The sequence below is a fragment of the Chiloscyllium punctatum genome, chromosome 24 (genome assembly GCF_047496795.1).
Source record: "Chiloscyllium punctatum isolate Juve2018m chromosome 24, sChiPun1.3, whole genome shotgun sequence".
NCBI lineage: Eukaryota > Metazoa > Chordata > Chondrichthyes > Orectolobiformes > Hemiscylliidae > Chiloscyllium > Chiloscyllium punctatum.
Window position 1 is genome coordinate 37,280,377 of NC_092762.1, and position 23,339 is coordinate 37,303,715.

Sequence of the window (23,339 nt, forward strand, 5' to 3'; positions counted from 1 at the left end):
TTCAATAGCATTCCTCCATTTCATGGTTTGATCTCAAATCTCCCAACTACACTAATGTACTTCACTACATAGAGTACCTAGATATATCTTTGTCACTCCTCCAGCCTGTAGTTTCTTTAATTGATTGCATTTCTCTTCCAGTCCCTCTCCCAAAAGAAGGCTATTTCAAATTAAAACAAATGTATCCAGTATCTTTCCAAAGGATGAATGCTCTCGGGACATGGATCCTTCTCAGCCTGTAGCCCCAACTGTTTATTTAGTATTAATTTGCTTCTCTTCACTACCACTTCCTAGTTTAGAACCAATTCTGGGATGTTACATTGTATCCTCAGTGAGAACTACAAAATACCCATTATCACCCAATATTTGGATCATTCCTGATGAGGTACAAGACTTTCTAAGGGAAGATTTATGAAACATGTGGCTATTGGTGTTATCATTTTTCTGGTACCGTTTAATCTCAACTTTTCCCAAACTTGATTGCTGTTTACCTTTGCACAACCCTCCTTCTCCATCTTCCCTTTCCAAACCGGGGATCCAATATTTGGTAATTTTCCATTCTGGAATGGATGGATCACTGAGATAATGTCTGCCACAGCATTTTATTGACCTACCCCTTAATTTGCTAACTTGGCTTCTATGCCCTCAATTGCTCTTGAGCTTGACGCTAATCTTTGACCACTCGCACCCCTCAGTAATTCCATAACTGCCTACTGAGGAGAGGCTGAATTCAAATGATTGATCTTGCCTCATGGCTCCTTGTAAGGTCTACTTCACAGCCTGCTCTCTAGTTTTCAGAGCATCCTTAGTCTAGGAAGTTAATCCAAAGCTATTCTAAGGACTCCAGTTAGGCTATCATTACTCATGCTGCTTTCTAGGCTTGGTATAGAATAAGGTCCCCAGTGATTATCATTCAGTCTGTTGTGAAGTGCTCAGTCTTCCTTCATGCTCCACCTTACTGCAAGGTTACTATGGGTGTGGTGCACATAGACCCTCTAATTATGTCTTTATTACATAATTATATATCCATCCGGGTTTTGAACAGGAGCCATTTATCACTGTTGCCAAAGCAACTACTCATGTCAAGCTTCCAACTTTACCCTTAGTGTTACATACTTGTATGGAGTCCCAATATGGTTACCATTTCCCACTTCATTTTGTGATCAGTTCATCCTACTTTTTGTAGCAGTTTAAATGTTTAAATTTGAAAAACCTAGGGATTTATGCAGTGCTTCTATCTGTCAAGGATACAGCACAGAAACAGACCTTTTGGTCCAATTAGTCCATGCCAGCCAGGTATCCTAGATAAATCTAGGCACTTATTCCCCTCTATTCATGTATCCATCCAGATGCCTTTTAAATGTAACTGGATCAGTCTATGGCAGCTTATTCCATTCATGCACCATCTCTGAATGTAACTGTAAACACTCTCTGCCAGAAGTTTTTAATCTTTGCTATCCTTCGTGGAATCCCTTCCTGTTCACCCTGCATGTCCCTCCATTACATGGAATCCCTTCCTGTTCACCCTGCATGTCCCTCCATTACATGGAATCCCTTCCTGTTCACCCTGCATGTCCCTCCATTACATGGAATCCCTCCTGTTCACCCTGCATGCCCCTCCATTACATGGAATCCCTTCCTGTTCACTCTGCATGTCCCTCCTTACATGGAATCCCTTCCTGTTCACCCTGCATGTCCCTCCATTACATGGAATCCCTTCCTGTTCACCCTGCATGTCCCTCCATTACATGGAATCCCTTCCTGTTCACCCTGCATGTCCCTCCTTACATGGAGCACCCTTAAAGCCTGCCTTTTCAAATAGCTTCTCCACGAGTGGCTGACCTTTAATCATAGGAACTTCCATCGTGGAAGATAGCAACTCATGGAATGCCAGTCTTAACAGTATGCAGAGTTTCTGAGCCAGGTCATTCCTGAATCAAAGGATGTTCTGGATATAGGCCATTAAGTTGGTGTCCTCATTTGATCTGTCTTTTGGTTATACTAGCACACTAAACGTTCCCTGTCATTGTACATAATGACTATGGCTTTCTTGCTGAACGTGCCTCTGATCTAGCTGTAGTTCTGTAGGATGAGCCTTTACCTTAAGTAAATGACAACAGCTGTTATCTATACTGCTGCCTACCAGACTAATGGGGTGAGGTTGTGCCAATGATGTCAAGGCTCTAGCCCACATTACCTGCTGCCAGAGTGATAGATGATAGCAAACAGCTGATCCCTTTGACTGTAGCAGGCATCAGGGTGTTACTTTTCAACACAGGCAGCCTTTGCTTGTGTATCTCTGAACATCAAAAGCAGAATCAAATAGCAGATATTGACAACATGAAGCAAATAATCCTAACAGTGCTATAAGAGAGACCCACAAACTAATTTAACATTTAATTGGGCTCACAGTATGATTTACTTACTTCACAAACCTTGCTCTTTGTAAGCAAAATATCTGCTTATTGTCCACTCAATTTTTGTGAAAAGGGTTGTAGTGCTTACCGTAGTAAATATAGCAGGCATTCTCAATGTTGTGACCAAGAAGATGCTGCCTATTATGACCAGAACCCCAGTGAGGTTCCCACTATAAGTCCAAGAAGTTAGACCGTTCAACCCATTAAGTCTGCTCCACCACTCAATCATGGCTGATAAATTTCTCAAACCCATTCTCCCACTTTCTGCCTGTAATTCTTGATCCCCTTCATGCTCAAGAACCTATCTGTCTCCATCTTAGATCTACTCAATGACCTGGCCTCCACAGCGTTCTGTTGCAATGAATTTCATAGATTCACCACTCTCTGGCTGAAGACATTTCTCCTTATCTCTATTCTAAAAGGTCTTCCCTTTAGTCTAAGGCTGTACCTTTGGGTCCTAGACTCTCCTACCAATGGAAACATCTTCCCAACATCCACTCTGCCCGGGCCACTCAGTATTCTGTATATTTCAATCAGATCCTCCCTCATTCTTCTAAACTCCACTGTGTATAGACCCAAAGTCCTCAAACATTCCTCAATTGTTAAGCTTTTCATTCCAGGGACCATTCTTGTGAACCTCCTCTGAACACATGCCAGGGTCAGTACATCCTTCCAGAGATATGGGGCCCAAAACTGCACAATTCTCCAAATGTGGTCTAACCAGAGTCTTTTAAGCCTCAGGTATATTCCACTTGTATATAAAAGTCCTCTCAAAATAAATCCAACATTGCATTTCCCTTCCTAACTATTGACTCAACCTGCAAACTTACCTTGTGAGAATCCTGGACTAAAACTCCCAAGGCCCTATGCACTTCAGACTTCTGAATATTCTCACCATTTACAAAATAATCCATGACGTTACCAAATTCTTTGCCCATTCTCCTAACCTGTCTAAATACTTCTGCAGCTTTCCTGCATCCTCAATGATACCCGTCCCTCCACCTATCTTTATAATGTCTGCAACCATAGCCAGAATGCCCTCAGTTCCTTCATCTAGATCATTAATGTATAAAGTGAAGAGTTATGGTCCCAACACTGAGCCTTGCAGAACACCACTTGATACCAGCTGCCATCCTGAGAAACACCTTTATATCCCCACTTTCTGCTTTCTGTCAGACAACCAATCTTCTCTCCATGCTAGCACCATGGACCCAGCAGCCTCATATGCGGCACCTTGTCAAAGGCTTCCTTAAAGTCCAGGTAGATAACATCCCTTAGCTCTCCTTGATTTAACCTGCTCATTGCTTCATCGAAGAATTCTAACGGATTTGTCAGCCATGACCTCCCCTTGATGAAACCATGCTGACTTTGTCCTATTTTACCAAACACCTCCAAGTACAGAGGAACTTCGATTACCGAAGGAGATGGGCAGACATTTCATTCGGATAATTGATTATTTGGTTAATTGATTCAATCCCTTTCCTCAGGAGCTCGGAGTTTCCTGTTGTCCGCTCACCGCTCAGGGGTCAAGGCAGCAGGACACTGCACGCAAGTTCCCGCCCACCCGACCGCCCCACAAACCTGTCCAACATCACCCCCACTCCCATCCCCACCTGCCCCCAATTCCATCAATCGTTGACACCATGCTCACCCCCAACCCTGTCCAATACCGCCCTCCACTCCTGCCACCGCCAATGCCATCCAACACCGCCCCCCCATTCCCCACCCCAACCCCGTCCAACACCACCCCCACCCCTGCCACCGCCAATGCCATCCAACACCACACCTCCGTTCCCCACCCCCCAACCCTGTCCAACAACACCCCCGTCCCCCAACCCTGTCCAACAGTGCCCCTACCCTGTCCAACACCACCCCCTGCCCTCCACCACAACCCTGTCCAACACCGTCCCTGCCCACGCCCAACCCTGTTCAACAGTGCCCCCGCCCCCACACCCCAGCCCTGTCCAACACCACCCCTCCCCGCCCCCCATCCTGTCCAACATCACCCCTGCCTGTCCCCCACCCCACTCCCATCCCTCCCCCCAAACCTATCTGCCCCCACCCCCTACCCTCCCACAAACTCCTGCCATTGCTGTTCCACTGTCATTCTGAGACAGGTTGTTTCCCAGTACATTAAAGCCTGAAGTGAAGCAGGATGAATTGACTTCCCTTATCTATTCAGTTACTCCCTCAGTTGAACACAAGATGGATAATTTAAACAGAACACCTTCCCTCATGGGTACAGATATGCTTTTTTTTTAAACCAGGTGCCGAATTAACTAGGCTTTTGTGAATGAAGTGAGTTTATTAATTACTAAAGTGAGAAGAGTTAGTAACACAATTGATTTCAAAAAATGATTTGGAGATGCCAGTGTTGGACTGGGGTGTACAAAGTTAAAAATCACACAACACCAGGTTATAGTACACCAGGTTTAATTGGAAGCACCACTAGCTTTTGGAGCGTCGCTCCTTCATCAGGTGATTGTCTTTGGTTTTTTGCAGATTGGTTGAGATCCTGTAGTTCAGTGCTCAGGGTGTGAGATAAAAATCCTTTGTCCTACATTTTTGTGATTTGTAGCATTCCAAGGATCTTTACCTGAAAATCAGGGGGTAAATAGGGGATGGTTCTTTGCCTAGGGTCACTTGGACTGAGTAAGCCAGTCAGTTGTAGTAACACACACCCCAGGCAAAGTGCAGACACAGCAACTGGGTGATGACATCAGCATAATGTAAATGGCAGCAGTTATCCTGGGTAGACATACCCCCACAACTTATCCACTAAACAAAAGAGGGCCGAAACAAAGACATTGGATCCTGCCACACAAAGGAACTAACCGCAGCAAGCCATCCAAATGATTAACTGTTTCAAACTATTAAATGATCTCCCTGATTGGTCAGAACTATAGAAAGTTCTAGAAAACCATCTCAGGTATTAAAAACAGCAAACTGTGCTGTTGGAATCATCTGAGATCTTCCAATGAGGCTAGCTCTCCATCCAGAGAGAGAGGAAGGAGGCTTCACAGAGGCAGAGAGAGTAACTACATAGATTTACAAGAGACTAATGAAATACTGTAACATTAAGGGGCTAAATAGGATTAGAGATAGTATGTTTAGTATTAAAGATTGTTGTAACTTTGTTCCTAATAAAGTTGGGACTGTTTTACATTGGTAGCGGCTTGTGTTTGTATTGCTTCAGTATTGTTCAGATAGAGTTGTTAAGGCAGCATAAGGTGTGCTAGCTTTTATTAGTAGAGGGATTGAGTTTCAGCCACGAGGTCATGCTGCAGCTGTACAAAACCCTGGTGCAGCCGCACTTGGAGTATTGCATACAGTTCTGGTCACTGCATTATAGGAAGGATGTGGAAGCTTTGGAAAGGGAAGAGATTTACTAGGATGTTGCCAGGTATGGAGGGAAGGTCTTAAGAGGAAAGGCTGAGGGACTTGAGGCTCCTTTTTTAGAGGTATATAAGAGACATATAAGATAATCAGAGGGTTAGATAGGGTGGACTGTGAGAGCCCTTTTGCTTGGATGGTGATGGCTAGCACGAGGGGACATAGCTTTAAATTGAGGGGTGATAGATATAGGACAGATGTCAGAGGTAGTTTCTTTACTCAAGAGTAGTAGGGCTGTGGAACGTACTGCCTGCAACAGTAGTAGACTCGCCAACTTTAAGGGCATTTAAATAGGCATTGGATAAATATATTCGATGAAAATGGAATAGTATAGGTTAGATGGGCTTCAGATTGGCTCCACAGCGCAACGCCAAGGGCTGAAGGGTCTGTACTGCACCGTAATGTTCTATGCTCTATTGGGGACACCTGGGAAAATTCATTCATAACATTCTGATTGGAGTTCTCCAAATTATTTTAAGGAGAGAAGAGAAACAACAAACTCAGCAACAAAATAAAGAACTCTGGATACTGGAAATCAGAAACCAAACTATAAACTTAGCTCCATTGACCTTGCAAAGTCTTCTTTATCTGGAAGTTGGTGCCAAAATTGGGAAAGGTAACTCAGTCAGTCAAGCAACAGCCTAATTGATTCATACACTCAGGATCATACCTCACAGTATTCTAGATGAAACTATCACCAGCGCTGGGCATGTCTGTCTCACTGGCAGCATAGTGGTATACTGTCAGAAGGGAGCTTTTCTGGGACTGCTCACCATTGACTCCAGATCCCACATAGTCTCATGGCATCAGGTGGGCAAGGAAATGTCCTCATGGTTGCCATGTATTGTGCCCTAGGCTGCTGAATCCGTATTCCTCGATGTCCAACATTATTTGGAAGACTCAATGTCATGGGCAAAGTTATAGAATGTATTCTAGATGAGGAATATCAATGTCCACCAGCAAGAGTGGCTTAGCAGCAGCATATCTGATCAAGTCCAAAAGGACATTACTGCTAGACTGGGTCTGCAGCAAGTGGAGAGGGAAGGAAGAGACAGTCTTTTTGTTAGACTCCAGGTTTCCCTCTAACATAGAGACCAAGGCAACCCTGTAGGTCCCTCCCAGGAAAGAGAATGATGGCACCAAACCTACCCAATGGATCTTACACCAAGATGAGCTGTGGTGAGAATACCAATTGCTTCAGGGCAACACTTTGCAGTCAGTTTTGAGTCAAGTCACCTACTAAATGAGTTAGAGGGAACACAAAAGTAGATAATGTCAAGACAAGCCCTCAATAGGTGTCCAAATACTTTTTTTAAAATAAGAGGTTCCTGACCATTGGATGCTCAGTATTGCACATTTTCCAAACAACCATTTGGCTGCTGCCCTACATGGCCTGAAGTTATGAAGGGTACATGTTCATGGCTCAGTGCTGGAGAAACTTGGCAGTATGTAGAATGAATGTCATTGATGTTAAAATATAAAGCAGCTGACTTTAAGGCATCAGCTTGGATTCCAAATCACCAACTGCTAATTTGTGACCTATGCCATTTTATGCTGAAACAGTAATTTGCCTGTAGTCTTGTGATTTGACTGAAATTTCCCCATTTATACATTAATTTCCCACTGAACGTCCTGGAATGTCATTTACTCATTAAGTGGAACTGACAATCAACTTATCTGAGCAATTATAATGATCATATTCCTTCAGAGAGCAAATTGTTCCTGATTTAAAAAATGATTGTATCTCTATTGCTATGTGTGATCTGTCATTGGCTTCACTTTTAACAATTCACTTACCCAGGACCAAAGTGGCCTAATGTAATGAGAATGGCCACCTTCCAATCCAAACAGAAGACAATATTGTTGTTTGTAAGACTACCATTTATTACATCTCTGCAACCATTTACTGTACACGTGACAATGATTTGATCTACATTAGAGACTGGTGGGAGGACTTAGATCAGATTCTTCACAATCTGTAGTTACTCTCTAAACCAATCATCGTGCCAGCTGCAGCACTTGATCAATATTAATGCTTTCAGATGGAAGTACATTATCATCCTTTGATCTTGTCTCAAGACATTACAAAGACTGAGAGTGTCAGTCAGCTTTCCCCATCTCACACTATCCCTTGTGGGATACAGGGGTACTGAGTTAGTACTGTCAATTGTTCCTTTACAGGTGGGATGTTAAGTGGTGGTGCGTATCTAAGATGAACTGTTGAGAATGACCAGCAGAGAGCTATTGATACTGGATTCTTATATAGCAGGAGTCAGATTTTTAATCTGCAAATGATGGGGAAAGACAGGAAAGTGGAGTTGGCAATACAGATTAGCCATAACCTACTTTTCACTTTATATATTAATGTTCTGGATAAAGGAACTGAGACTACTTTGGCTAAGTTTGCATATGATGGGTGGAGGGGAAGTAGTATTGTGGATATAGTGAGGCTGCTGAAAGATTTAGACAGGTTAGGAGATTGAACAAAGAAATGCAGAAGGAACCACAGAATCCCTGAGTGTTTGGCCCCAACAAGTCCACACCAACCCGCCATTTCTACTGACTAGTACCCCTAACCTACACATCCCGGAAAACAATAGGCAATGTAGCGTCCAATCTCACCCAGCTTTGGATAGTGGAAGAAAGCCCAACCAGAGACAAAGAGAATTTACAAATCCCACACAGCCAGTCACCTCAGGCTAGAATCGAACCCAGATACCTTGGTCTGTGAGGCTATAGGACTAACCACTGAGTCACGGTGCCTCTGAATTGTTTAATAAGCCGTATATTCCCAGACCAGTCACAAATTGCAATAACCTGGACCGGAAGAATCGATTTATTGGGATTGGGATTGGGATTGGGATTGGGATTGGGATTGGGAACCCCCCCCCCCCCCCCCACCGTGGGGCAGGGAGCTGCTGCACTGCGATTGGTTTCCTCACCAATTAGCGGCTATAAAGCGGGTTGGTGCTCAGGGGCGGGCACAGATTCAGGCAGCGCGATGGGACATTGGTTGGTTTGGGGTCTGTACCTTTGGGCCGCTCGGCCCTTCCTGGTCTCTGCTGTGTGTCCTCCGGAGCCGGGCTGGAGGCTGCCGTGTGGCCTGGCCACTATCAACAGCACTGAGTGCATCAAGCAGGGCTGCTGCTTTCAGTCCCCGAGTCTCAGTGGGCAATCCTGTTTCTACAACCTGAGAGACAGCCCAGGTAAGGAGCCCAGCCTCCTCCCGGAGAGGAGCCCACCCCGAATGGGGAGGGAAGGGAAGCATGAGGACCACCCCAGGCTGGCACTGAGGAAATAACCCGGGACTTGTTGGTGTTTCCCTGTGCAATGGTGAAGGGCTGTTTGTGGGGAGTCAGTGGGAGGGAGTTAAAGGGACCTGCCCCTGAGGAAATAACCCAGGAACATGACTCTGCTCCTCCCTCGTCGAGTAGGGGAAGCGGCTGGTTAGTTTGATGGATAATGTTATCCTGGTCTCATTAAATTGTTATTAAAAGTCTGCTTCTAAAATAATCTCTTTGAAAGAGGTTAATTTGTGGTGATACTATAAAAGTTTGTTGTGTTGAGGTGGTTATCACTTGCTGTAACTGCTAAGAGGGTATTTTTTTTCACTGAGGGTAGAAACTCCACATTTGCTGCTGTTGCTTGGAACACTTGTTCTTCCCAAGGAAGAATCTGAAAACCTCCATGTAGAGGCAATGGAGAATGTCACCTAAGATTGTGCTTAGGTAGATAAATGCCAGGGCCTATGTAGCCTGCCTGCCCACATTGGGGATAAATTGCTGTAAATCAACCTTCAGTGAGCTTGGGTGTCTGAGGGAAGTGCTAGCAGCTATGGGCCAGTTTGTCTAACAGTGGGTGTTTCTATAAACACTTTAAGCAAATCAGATCTTGAACTTCAAGTAGAGACTTGAGTGAACTAAACACTAGTTTGTGATTGGCAAACTATTATTAGTCTAAATGTTTTTCCATTAACACAAATGGTGGTATTGCTTTTATCTTGTAAGGGGAAAGACTTATGATTGGAGGGGTAATCTCTTTGGGCAGAGTGGTATCTATATGGAATGGACTGTCAGAGAAAGTGAGGCAGGTACAACATCAACAGTTCATGATAAAACCTTGGAAAGGTACATAAATGGGAAGGGTTTGTGGGGATAATGCCCCAAATCCAGGTTACTGGAATTAGCTGGGTATCATGATCAGCATGGATTCCTTTTGGCTGAAGGGTCGGTTTCCATGCTGTAGTATTCTAGCTTGCAAAGAAAGCATGGATAATTATTGCTTCATGAAAGCAAAACTTATGGAATGGGGATTGAGACTTCCAATGGGTTTCATGCTGGAGGTATTAATGAGGCTATAAAAAGATAGGACTTGTCAAACTGGTATCACATTTTCTAATTTGATATACTGTGTCTTGTGGAAAAAATGTAACATGGTTACTCTCTATCACTTAAGATGGAAAAATAAAGCAAAACATCACAAGCCAGAAGTGTTCATCTTCAGCCTTTCTGTGATCTGTCATGTCCCTTTGCCATGCTGCATTTAGATTCCATTCCCTACAGAATGGAAACAGGCCCTTTGGCCCAACCTGCCCACTGTTTTCTGAAGAGCAACCTTCCCAGACCTAGTTCACTCTGGCTAATGCATCTAACACTATGGGCAATTTAGCATAGCCAATCCACCCTAACCCCCACATCTTTGGGCTGTGGGAGGAAACCAGAGCACCTGGAGAAAACCCATGAGATGGGGGAGAATGTGCAAACTAACAGTTGCCCAAGGCTGGAATTGAACTTGGGACCCTGGTGCTGTGAGGCAGTACTAACCACTCTGCTGCCCTTGCTGTGACATAAGTCACCATTCTCTTTGGCACTATCACTCAGTGCAGAGGCCACCAGGTACTACACTGACCTGAACCCGCTTCCTGAGTCTGCTTTGGGCCCAGCTTGCTGATGCTGCTGGGTTCACTTGTTGTCACCTTCATGAATCTGCACAGGACATAGACACTGCCAGGAACCCAAACATTTTTCACCTGCCCCCCCTGTTTTGAGACCAACTGGTTTAGTTAAGATGGATGTTTTGACATAAATGTTTCTTTTTGCCTCTCTAAAACTACAGTCAGGAATATTGTACTGAAACATTCCTATGCTTCCTGAAATCTTTACCTCTTGAGGGTTATAATGAAATGTTTCTTCCAGCATTGATTCTTTAAACATGAATGTCTAACTTGTTTTAATCAAACTGTCTTGAGTATCTGTCAGTGCCTGTGACAATACTAGGTAGTGTTCTGAATTTGGCATGCTTGGTCCCTGTCTATTGAAATTTCAAACAACACAGTATTAAACTTTATCTTCTAATACAAGGCAGAAGCTTGCTTATTACAAAACTGGTATTACACTAACAGTTATAAAGGTACAGCATGGAAAGAATTTTCAGTCCCATTTGTCTATGCTAACCAGATATACTGACTAGTCCCAATTGCTAGTACTTGGTCTGCATCTCTCTCGACCCTTCCTATTTATATACCCAGCCAAATGTCTTTGAAATGTAGTTGTACCAACCTGCACTCTACCTCCTGGCAGCTCATTCTATACTTGCACCACCTCCTGGAATAAGTTGTCCCTTATTATACCTCCCCCTCACCCGAAACCTATGCTCCTCTAGTTCTGGACCCTCCACCCTAGGGAAAAGACCTTGTCTATTTACCCTATCCATGCCCCTCATGACTTAGTCTCTAAATGTGAGGTGTTGTATTTTGAAAGGCAAATCAGGACAGGACTTAGACACTAGTAAGGTTCTGGGGAGTGTTGCTGAACAGACCACCAAGTGCAGGTTTATAATTAATAGTCAGATAGCAAAATGAAGGTGGTGTTTGCTGTACTTTCCTTCTGTAATCAATGCTCCGAGTAATAGAGTTGGAATATCATGATGTAGCTGTACAGGACATTGGTTAGGCCACTATTGGAATATTGTATCCAATTGTCCCTTTATTGGAAGGGTGTGGTGAATCCTTGAAAGGGTTCAGAAGACTTCAGGCTGTTACTGGGGTCGGAGGGTTTGAGCTAGAGGTTGAATAGGCTGGGGCTGTTTTCCCTGGAGTCAGGTTGAGGGGTGACCTTATAGGTTTATAACATTAGACAGGTATGGATAGGGTAAACACCAAGGTCTCTTTCTCTGGGGTGGGGGGGGTATCCAGAAGACTTAAGAGGGGCCTGAGGGTAGCAGGTGGTGTATTGAATGAGCTGCCAGAGGCAGTGGAGGCTAGTGCCTTGCCAACATTTAAAAGGCATCTGGATGGGTATGAATGATGTGGAGGTGCCTGAGTTGGCCAGGCTTGGCCAGCCCAAGATAAAATAACAGTATGTTATCATCCAACAGCTTTAGTTTAAAAACCAGCTTTCAGAGCTCTGCTCCTTTTTTTTCAGGTGTTAGGGAGGAGAATGTATTGGACACTTGCTTGGTAACTAAAAGATGAAAGGGTCATACAGTAGATTCAAATTATTGAACAAACCTAGATGTTGGTGGTTTTGATCAGCATGAGTGGAGATGCAGGTTTTGATTCAAAGAAATTGTGGGATTTCAGTTACTGTCCCAAGATAACTACTCTTTGTCAGCAGAAGACAGACCTCTTCAGTCAGATGTTTAAGGGATGCCTTAGTTAGTTTCCATGACTCCTAACATGAAGTCAGACTGGTTTCACTTCCAAAGTCGGAATTGTATAATGCCATACTAGCAGCTCAGTGGTTAGCACTACCTCAGTACCAGAATCTAGATTCAGTGTCAGCCTTGGGTGACTGGAGTTTACACACTTCCCTCATGTCTGCAGGGCTTGCTCCAGGTGCTCTGCTTTCCTCCCACAGTCAAGGCCTGCAAGTTAGGTGAACTGGACAGGCTAAATTGCCCATATGTTTTGGGATATGTTGGCTAGGTGCATTAGTCAGGGAATATTGAGCAATAGGGTAGGGAAATGGGTTAGTGTGGACTTGTTGGGCCAAATGGCCTGTTCCCACACTGTAGGGGTTATAACTGTCTACAGATTGCTGATCCATTCTATTGTTAAAGAATGGCAAATTGACCCCTCTACTTGTGTAGAAGGACCACATGTAGTGTGACACAAACAAAGATCTTTGAAGCCATGAAGATCATGGGTACTGAACTGTCTCTGCTTGGCAACACTACATTGTGTATCCCTGAAATCACTCATACATTGACCTAAAGATCTGAGGCTGAATGTCCTTCACTGCTGAAGTGTATCCCTCCAGGAGGGATATGGTGCTAAACTAGTTTGTGGATGGGGCGGACCAAAAGATCTTTCTGCTGTGCAGATAACTCGTGTGTGCCTGTCTCAAATTTGAGACAAACTGCAGATGCAAGAACCTAAAATAAACCAGCAGGAGGCTGGAAGAATGTAAGCCAGGCAGCATCAGGAAGAGAAGTGTAACCCTTCAGGACTCTGTCTCAAATCTTGTCTCTGTGTAATAGAGATCATGTAAGATGTTTTGATTGCATGCAAATGTTGGATTACTGTCTTTTTAAATCTCCAAAGATTCAACCTTTGTCTTTGTGGAGTTTTGAGGCTTCATCCCTCAATGATTGAGGTCACTTCCACCAATGGGGAAACTGAACATTCCCATTCTCTCTGCAGTGTGCACAGCAGATGGTCAGTTCATTGTAGCAATCACCAGGAACCTGACCCGTCCTGCCCTCAACCTGTCATCTCTGTACGTGAAAGATGGACATGAAGCTGAGTGCAGGCCTAAGCTCGTCACAGCAGAACTTGCAGCCTTCCACTTCCCAATTACCTCTTGTGGCTTGACCCAGCGGGTGAGTATTGGAGGCTCCAGCATTCTGTCCCTTTGAACGGGCCAGCTCCCTATTAAATAGTGTCTTCTCTTCCAGGAGGAGAATGGGAGCTTTGTGTATGAAACGGATGTCTTGGGGAAGAGGATGATTCAGAGGGGGCCACTGGGCTCAATAACCCGGGACAGCACCTTCAGGTGAGAGGGCAGTGGGATTTGTTGGTATGGAGAGGGAAGTGTTGCTGACTACAACTTCACTACCTATTTCTGTCTCTTGACAGGCTGCACATCCAGTGCAAGTACAAGGGGGAGCATGAGGCAGGCTTACAAATCAATGTCTCGGTTTACACCCTCCCTCCACCACTAGCTGCTTCTGAAGATGGGATCCTGAGGCTGGAGCTGCGAATAGCAACAGGTGGTGCTGCCCTGGTAATAGGAGCCCTGGGAATTGTATCCCTTCAGGGGAGTGACTGTTTTGGTTTGTTCTCCTTTTTTATTTTGTCTGTTAGATGGCAGCTACAGCTGGTGGTACAGGGACAGTGACTACCCCATTCAGAGAATCCTTCAGGAGTCGGTGTTTGTTGAGGTTCGTGTGAAGGATCGCACTGACCCAATGATAGTCCTGAGACTGCGGGACTGCTGGGCAACTCCTGTGCCAGCCCCTGGCCATGAGGTGCAGTGGAGTCTCCTGGTGGATGGGTAAGTAAATGGATAGCTTATTCCTGATGAAGGGCTTTTGCCCGAAATGTCGATTTCACTGCTCGTTGGATACTGCCTGAACTGCTGTGCTCTTCCAGCACCACTAATCCAGTAATGGCTTTAGTTCATCAGACCATGATGATCAGCTGTTCCTGCCCAGGTTAATGGATAAATGTTTCCATGGCCTTGGAGTCCAACAAATTCAAAGCAATTGATCCATCTCTAGGTTCTCAATCTAACCTCATATCAGCCCACCTGATTGCGGAAATGCTGAACTCCATTAACTTCCCACTCTAAACTAGTACAGATGGTGATCTCCCACTAGTGCAGATGTACACAACTCAACAGCTGTTTTTTTTCCTGAAATAAGTCCAATACAATCTGTGCTAGAGAAACACAGCATCTGTAACCAGGAATCCTATGTAGTCCTTTTATTAATCCACTTGTTTGTCCATGTTATACCCACTCCTCTCTGAACAGATGCCTCTCTTCAGATCAAGTAGTAACTATATATGCAGCAGCCACAAATGGCCCTGGTTAACATGGCTAAACCTGCACTCTGTACAGACTAGTTGAAATAATTGATCATTAAGATCCAAATGATCTTTCCAACTGGTGTGCATCAGGGCATGAGTTTGGACAATACCACCATAGGACCAATTCTAACTTGATGGCTGAATTAGAATCAGTTTGTAGTGAGTTTACAATGTTCTTTTCTCTAACCTGGAAGAACCAACTGGGTTGGAACAAGGGAAAAATCCCCAACTTTCACTCTAGCTTTGATTACTGCTGTCATAAATGGCCAAGGTATTATTGGAGTGGATCACTCACTCCTGTCAGTGACTAAACCTTCCTGTTTCAGGTGTCCCTATGAAGGTGATGACTACATGACCCTCCTACACCCAGTAGGTGTCTCTTCTGGCCTGCAGTTCCCAACCCATCAAAAGCGGTTTGAAGTGAAGACGTTTGTTTTCTTGGATGGCGTGTCTGAGCAGCCCCTCTCTGGACAGGTAACCAAATGGAAGGAATGAGGCCCCACTCAGAAATCCTCTTGCTGTCCCTGTACTACCTGGGCTATTCTTCTATGGGACGATCCCCTTAAAATTTCTTCTCCTCCTTTTCTAGGTTTACTTGCACTGCAGTGCTGAGGTTTGCTCTCCCTCTGCTCTGGATGACTGTACAACCAGATGTGGTCCAAGTGAGTTCCCCTTTTGTGGGAAGCAAAGGGTATTTCAGTCTCTTGAGAATGTAATGAGCCATATGAATAAAGGAGAATTGGCAGATGTCAGTTTACTGAACATTTAAAGGTTACAAAACAACTTTCCAATGCAGGAGTATAACATGAAGTCAGGGAGGTAGCTCTCCTCTGAAGGCATGAATTGGTCATCTAAGCTAGCAAAGTGAATGTTGGGATTCAGTTCACTAAATAAATCCCTTTTGGATCCTCCATTTCATGTGAATGTGCAATAGCTCAATTTGATTGCAGAGATGGGTAAAGGTTTGAAAAGAGAAATAGATGCTAGTGTCACTGACCCAGCAATACCACTCCAGGGTAAATATTCTGGGGATCTTGGGTCAAATATCCAACGCCCCCCCCCCCCCCCCCCCCCCCCAAACCGGTAGCTAATTCCAGAAGTCTCTAGATTAAAGCTAGTCAATGGTGACCATATAACTGTCAGCCTCTTCAAAAAGTTCTTTCCTTCCAGGAAGTCTTCTGTCCTTGCTAGGTTTGACCTTCATTTGACTACTCCAGAGCCACTGCAAAGTGGCTGAATTTTGCCTTCCAGATGGGTCAGAACTTTGGCTGGACCAGTTGAAGGCACATAACACCAAGTGGGCAAGTGTTCTTGTTGCTCAAACAATGAGCTTTTCCACTTTAGCAGGAAGACAAGAACAGCAATAAAAGACTCACCATATATGGATCATAGTTTGTTCCCAAGTGACTGCTGCACCTTGAAGGCTTCCCAACAGTTCCTTCACTCACCAGTGAGATGACATTCTAAACTGTACAGTCTGGGTCACTGCCTTTCTAAACACTCCCATACAAACCCATTCAGAAGGTTCGTATGGACTGCTAGATGATCATAGTGGTGCTGAGGGGGAGGGGTCAGATAGTGACTGCTGTAGGATGACCTCTGGTTAGAGCTAGGCTCACTATCAAATGAGTGACCCCCTGGAGATTCAGGCCCCCTTAAACTGTTGCAATTCAATAGCAGGCCCACTAAGGCAGACTTTAGGCATGATTGAGGGGTAGACAATGGTTGCTCACCACCTTTGGGCAACTTCAGGATTGGCAATAAATGAGCACTAATGGCTGGGCCATGTCCCACAAGTGAATGAAGGAGTCAAGAACCCAATCTGATTTACTGCCAAATAGTAGAATAAGTTGAGGGGCTGAATGTCCTCCTGGTCATTGACTTGGGAAGCCATCTGCTTCAGATTTGGAGTAGCTTGCTTGTTGAAGGAATTTCTGCTGTCCTGTCTGAGGCTTGATCCCTCTTGTACAGACAAAGGGGTTTTTATGTCAATAGGAACTGAAATCCATGTCTGAAGCATTGACTTGTCCCCTTCAATGTCAATAAGAAAACAGGCCTGGATTTAATGGTCACAGAATCATGGCCCTTCTCTGAAGGACCAGAGATATAACAATCCACAGCAAGAACTTGCTCAACTGTATGTGAGGAATAGTTGTTTTGAACAAGCATTGTGAATGCTTGCTTTGCTTGTCACAAACCTCCAGGTGAGACCAACAGCAATATTGAGCTTCCTTCCTGGCACTTCCGATCCCAAATAAACCACTGAACAATAGTTAAGTATATTTCTATGTCACTGGTCAGTGAAATACAGTTGTATAAAAGGGGTTCTTTCCAACTTCAGTGGCCAGTGCAGCTTGAGTGAAAGCAGTGACTTCAAAGTATAAAGGTTTCAGTTTTCACTAAAACATCAGATTTTGGGGGAGGGGGGGGTAGGTAAGCATTTGCTACCTGTTCCAGAACTGGATGACGTACAGATGGTTCTTCACATAGTAACATTTCTGATTTTTGAGCAAGCTCTCAACTCCCCTAGCTTGGGTCAGAACAGTCTAATCTTTGTCTCCAACAGGGCAGCGCAGGAGTACCCATGACCATGAGGGGACAGTAGTGAGTGCACCTGGCCCGATCCTCCTGGGAGGGAGCAGTTACATTGCAAAGAAACAACTTGAAGCAAATGGTGAGTGAAGCCTCTGCAATAGGTCACCTGTGACCTCTAGCAAAAGAAACCATCCTCTGATCTCATTTTGTTTCTTCTCCTCTCTCCATAGATGTTGCTGGGACCCCTTGGGTTCTTCATGGAGCAGCTATTGGCTTCCTGATGGTGTCTCTATCCCTGCTGGTAGTGATGGTTGCAATGTACATGAAGAAACCAAGAGCTACTGCTGTTTCTCCATGTGGCGAATTGTAAGCCCTGAACAGAAATAAATCTGATGGGGAAATGTTATGAGTCCTTGAACTGTCAGAGCAAACATCAGCAAATTCTGTTGCTTGAGGGATTGGGAACTGAAGCTATGCTGTTGGATCTAATCCAGAATCCACCAAACATCACACCACTTCAGTCAGCTTGGTTCAGTTACTTGAACTGATTTGTGGAATCTTCCAAAGCAAATTAAACCAATCCAATAGTTTGGCCTCCATTGGAACAATAGTGTTTGGAGCTGCTTAGCCACTGAATACAGGTTAATAACACTCCCCTTGAATATCATTCCTATTTACCCTGAAATGTTTTCACCCACTACTTACTTGGATTACTAATATTGAAGGCAGGTGTGGATAGATTCTGACTAACTCATCAAGGAATGTTCCAGAGATCCTAAAATAGGGAGGGGAAATTTAGGTTTAAATGGCAAACCCCAATTTGAAATCTTCACCCAACATCATTGAGATTCCATGCTATTAGATGCATGTCCAGCCTTTCCTCATTCATAACACTCCATATCAGGGTTTGATCTTAAACCTCTAGCTGCCCTCATATTCTTCTCCTCAGGATAATACCTAGTTGTCTTATCAGTCTTCCAGCCTGTAGTTTTTTGCTTCCTTCCAGATTAATTCCTTCTGAATTAGTTGCATATATTAAACTCAAATGAAGAATATTTTGGAAATGAAAACCAATTCCTCTATCTCCAGAAGGTGAAGGCTCTCAGGACCTGGACATTTCCCAGCCTGTAGCTCTAACTGTTTGCTCATCTTTGCATTTTTCTCCTTGCTACCATTTCCTAGCTTAAACCTGGGATGTCTCACTGTATCCTGAGATCTACAAAAGACTCATCATCCAGTCTCAGGATCATTCCTGATGAGGTATGAGACAAAGGAAACTTGTTGCTATTTTGTTTGGTACCCTCTAATCTCCACTCAGTCCAAACCTGATTGCTATGTACCTTTGCACACTCTTTTTCTCCTTGTGCATCTTTCCCTTCAAAGTGTGGATCCAGCATTTGGTAACGTGTCATCCCAGGATGGCTTACATTGAACACTTTAGACATCTGCCACAGCATTTTATTGATCTGTCCTGAATTTATCAACCAGCTTCTATACAGTAATGGCCCTCCAGCATGAGTAGCCTCAAGCTAATGCATAATTCCATGACCACAAGGAGCCGCAGGAATGGTCTTTCCCCATGGCTCCATGCCCAGTCTAGTATACAGCCTGCTCACTAGTTTTCAATGCATCCTGTTTTAATATGAAGTTAGTTCAGTTATGCTGAGGCCTCCCAATTTGGGTGCCCATTACTCTTTCTCTACTTTCCAGGCTTGGTGTGAAATCACCCCAGTCGTCCTTGTGTCTCAAGTAATTATTCCTTTATGCTTCTCCTTTCTCCAAGGTCTACTAGAGGGGCACTGTACACTACTCCCATATGTAACTTGTTTTTATTACATAATTATCCCCATCCTGGTTTGTAGCTATTTACTACTGCCAAATCAACTAATCCCAACTTCTACCTTTTTAGCTTTGCCCTTATGTTTGGGATCTGAGTCCTAATCAACAAAAGTAGTTACCATCTCCTATTTTATGGACTTCACATCATGGACTTCAGTCAAGTGTTTGACAAGGTTCCTCATGCTTGATTGGTTAGATTCCCTGGAATACAGAGCAAACTAGCCAATTGATAAAACTAAGACTCTGATACAGTAGAGGGTTACTCCAGACTGGAGACCTGTGACCAGCAGTGTGCCATGAGGATCTTTGCTGGGTCCACTGGTTTTTGTATTTAAATGATTTGGATGTGAACATAAGTTTGCACATGCCCTCTCAATTGGAGGTGTGGACAGTGTAGGTTACCTCAGAACAAGATCTTGATCAGGTGAGTCTAGGAATGACATGGAGTTTTAAATGAGGTGCTGCATTTTTATTCTTGGAAAGGCGAATCCATGTAAGACTTGTATACCTTAGTGGTAAGGTCTTCAGCAGTGTTGCTGAACAAAGGGACCTGAAGTCCCAGGTAGATAGGATAGTGAAGGTGTTTGGTATGCTTTACTTAATGGTCAGAGCATTGAGTTGGGAAGTCTTGTCTGTACAGGACACTGGTCACTTCTGGAATATTGGTGCATTCTTGAAATGGTTCAGAAGATTAACAAGATGTTGCCAGGGTTGGAGGATTTCTATAAAGAGAAGCTAAATAGGCTGGGGCTGTTTTTTCCCTGGAGTCAGTCTGAGGGGTGACTTCATAGAGGCTTAGAATTGAGGGGCATGGATAGGATAGTCTTTTCCCTGGGGTGGGGAGTCAGGAGGGCATAGGATTAAAAGGCACCTAAATCTTACCCTAATGAGCAACATCATGCTGAGGGTGTGTATGGCAAAGTGCCAGAGGATATGGGAGAGACTGGTATAATTGCAGCCTGTAGAAGCCATCTTGGATGGGTACATGAATAGGAAGGTTTAAAGGATATGGGTTAAGATTATTTTAGGATATCTGGCTGGCATGGAGTTGGACCAAAAGGTCTGTTTGTGCTGTACATCTGACTCTGACCTTCAATCACCAGTTTCCATGCAGAAGATAGCTACTCCATTGCAGCCATGTCTTAGTGATATGCGGGGTTTCAGAGCTGGGTCACCTTTCCACCAAATATCCTGAATCTGTAGATGTCCTAGTTTTGGATCTAGAGCATTAAGTTGGCTGTCCTCATTTGATTTACTGTCTGGTTATACTAGCACATTAAGTGCCATGGCAGGATTGCTCTGAATTCCCATCTAGCATTGGGAATGCCATTGTTGGATGGAAAACAGAGTCGAATCAGGACTCAATGACTGGTATTTCCTTGTGCAATAAACTGAGCTCTGGGGAGACATGTGGTTAGCTGCAAGTCTTCTGTCAACCCAGAGTACATGTCAAACTTTCATCTTATGATACAAGATGTATACAAGTCACTGACCTGTAACATAGTTTATGGTAATCCTTGTAGAATCATAGTTTCAATAGTCCTTGCAGTTTCAGTGTGGGTATGGAAATCCATTGTAGTAATGGGTGCTCTTGAGAAGGACTATACTTCAGCCCTGGCTATTAGCATTCACTATCCCCACACCCCAGAACTCCGAGGGCAACATTACCCCAGCTCATGCCTCCACCCCCATTCCCCCCACCATCACACCCACTCCAGGTACTGGCTCCGACCCCACTCCCAGCTCCACACTCACACCAGATCCCAGCTCCCGGCCCTGCCGAGTTTTCACCATTCCCCCAGACCTCCCCCTCACTGAGGACGAACGATCAGTCCTCAGCAAAGGACTCACCTTCATCCCCCTCCATCCACGCATCAATGAATTTAATACACGACGTGACATCGAACAATTCTTCCGTCACCTCCGCCTCCGAGTCTACTTTCACAATCAGGACTCCCACCCACCTTCTGAGGACCCCTTCGCCCACCTCCAACACACTGCATCCACCTGGACACCCCGCGCTGGCCTATTACCTGCCCTCGACCTCTTCATTTCCAACTGCCGCCGGGACATTAACCGCCTCAACCTGTCGTTCCCCCTCCCCCACTCCAACCTCTCACCCTCACAACGCGCAGCCCTCCAATCCCTCTGCTCCAATCCCAACCTCACCATCAAGCCAGTGGATAAAGGGGGCACAGTGGTAGTCTGGCACACTGACCTCTACACTGCTGAAGCCAAATGCCAACTCGAGGACACCTCTTCCTACTGCTCCCTCAACCATGACCCCACCCCCCATCACCAAACCATCATCTCCCAGACCATACAGAACTTCATCACCTCAGGAGATCTCCCACCCACAGCTTCCAACCTCATAGTCCGGGAACCCCGCACTGCCCGGTTCTACCTCCTTCCCAAGATCCACAAGCCTGGCCGACCCACTGTCTCAGCATGCTCCTGCCCCACTGAACTCATCTCTACCTACCTTGACACTGTCCTATCCCCCCTAGTCCAGGAACTCCCCACATACGTTCGAGACACCACCCACGCCCTCCACCTCCTCCAAGACTTCTGTTTCCCTGGCCCCCAATGCCTCATCTTCACCATGGATATCCAATCCCTCTACACGGCCATTTGCCATGACCAGGGCCTCCAAGCCCTCTGTTTTTTCCCTCTCCAAACATCCCCAACAGTACCCTTCCACTAACTCTCATTCGTTTGGCTGAACTGGTCCTCACCCTTAACAATTTCTCCTTTGAATCCTCCCACTTCCTCCAGACCAAAGGCATAGCCATGGGCACACGTATGGGCCCCAGCTATGCCTGTCTCTCTGTTGGCTATGTAGAACAGTTGATCTTCCGTAATTACACCGGCACCACTCCCCACCTCTTCCTCCACTACATTGATGACTGCATTGGTGCCACCTCGTGCTCCCGTGAGGAGGTTGAGCAATTCATCAACTTCACCAACACATTCCACCCTGACCTTAAATTTACCTAGACTATCTCTGACACCTCGCTCCCCTTCCTGGGCCTCACCATCTCCATTAGTGACGACCGACTTGACACTGACATTTTTTACAAACCCACTGACTCCCATAGCTACCTGGATTACACCTCTTCCCACCCTATCTCTTGCAAAAATGCCATCCCGTATTCCCAATTTCTCCGCCTCTGCCGTATCTGCTCCCAGGAGGACCAGGTCCACCATAGGACACACCAGATGGCCTCCTTCTTTAGAGACCGCAATTTCCCTTCCCATGTGGTTAAAGATGCCCTCAACGTATCTCGTCCACATCCCGCACCTCCGCCCTCAGACCCCACCCCTCCAACCGTAACAAGGACAGAACGCCCCTGGTGCTCACCTTCCACCCTACAAACCTTCGCATCAACCAAACCATCCACCGACATTTCCGCCACCTCCAAAAAGACCCTACCACCAGGGATATATTTCCCTCCCCACCCCTTTCCACCTTCCGCAAAGACCGTTCCCTCCGTGACTACCTGGTCAGGTCCACACCCCCCTACGACCCACCCTCCCATTCTGGCACTTTCCCCTGCCACCACAGGAACTGTAAAACCTGTGCCCACACCTCCTCCCTCACCTCTATCCAAGGCCCTAAAGGAGCCTTCCACATCCATCAAAGTTTCACCTGCACCTCCACCAATATCATTATATCATTTATTGTATCCGTTGCTCCCGATGTGGTCTCCTCTACATTGGGGAGACTGGGCGCCTCCTAGCAGAGCGCTTTAGGGAACATCTCCGAGACACCCGCACCAATCAACCAAACCGCCCCGTGGCCCAACATTTCAACTCCCCCTCCCACTCTGCCGAGGACATGGAGGTCCTGGGCCTCCTTCACCGCCGCTCCCTCACCACCAGACGCCTGGAGGAAGAACGCCTCATCTTCCACCTCGGAACACTTCAACCCCAGGGCATCAATGTGGACTTCAACAGCTTCCTCATTTCCCCTTCCCCTACCTCATTCTAGTTTCAAACTTCCAGCTCACTTACTGTCTCCTTGACTTGTCCGACCTGCCTATCTTCTTTTCCACCTATCCACTCCACCCTCTTCTCTTTGACCTACCACCTTCATCTCTTCCCCCACTCACCCATTGTACTCT

At 45.4% G+C, this 23,339-nt stretch overlaps 1 protein-coding gene across 1 annotated transcript; it reads left to right on the forward strand.

Moving 5' to 3' along the window:
- Positions 1-8,811: 8,811 nt before the first annotated feature.
- Positions 8,812-17,768, forward strand: LOC140494853 (zona pellucida sperm-binding protein 4-like). The gene is made up of 9 exons (XM_072594526.1): positions 8,812-9,016; positions 13,453-13,631; positions 13,707-13,804; positions 13,888-14,021; positions 14,116-14,305; positions 15,168-15,315; positions 15,431-15,503; positions 17,408-17,515; positions 17,607-17,768. The coding sequence occupies exons 1-9, from the start codon at positions 8,812-8,814 to the stop codon at positions 17,744-17,746; spliced, it is 1,275 nt and encodes a 424-aa protein (XP_072450627.1). The 3' UTR covers positions 17,747-17,768.
- The last annotated feature ends 5,571 nt before the right edge of the window (positions 17,769-23,339 follow it).

Excerpts from the sequence above, each read along its gene's own strand:
- LOC140494853 (XM_072594526.1), top strand. The coding sequence starts at position 8,812 with ATGGGACATTGGTTGGTTTGGGGTCTGTACCTTTGGGCCGCTCGGCCC. Across the intron at positions 14,306-15,167 it reads TGGAGTCTCCTGGTGGATGG|GTGTCCCTATGAAGGTGATG; the intron begins GTAAGTAAATGG and ends TTCCTGTTTCAG. Across the intron at positions 15,504-17,407 it reads TACAACCAGATGTGGTCCAA|GGCAGCGCAGGAGTACCCAT; the intron begins GTGAGTTCCCCT and ends TGTCTCCAACAG.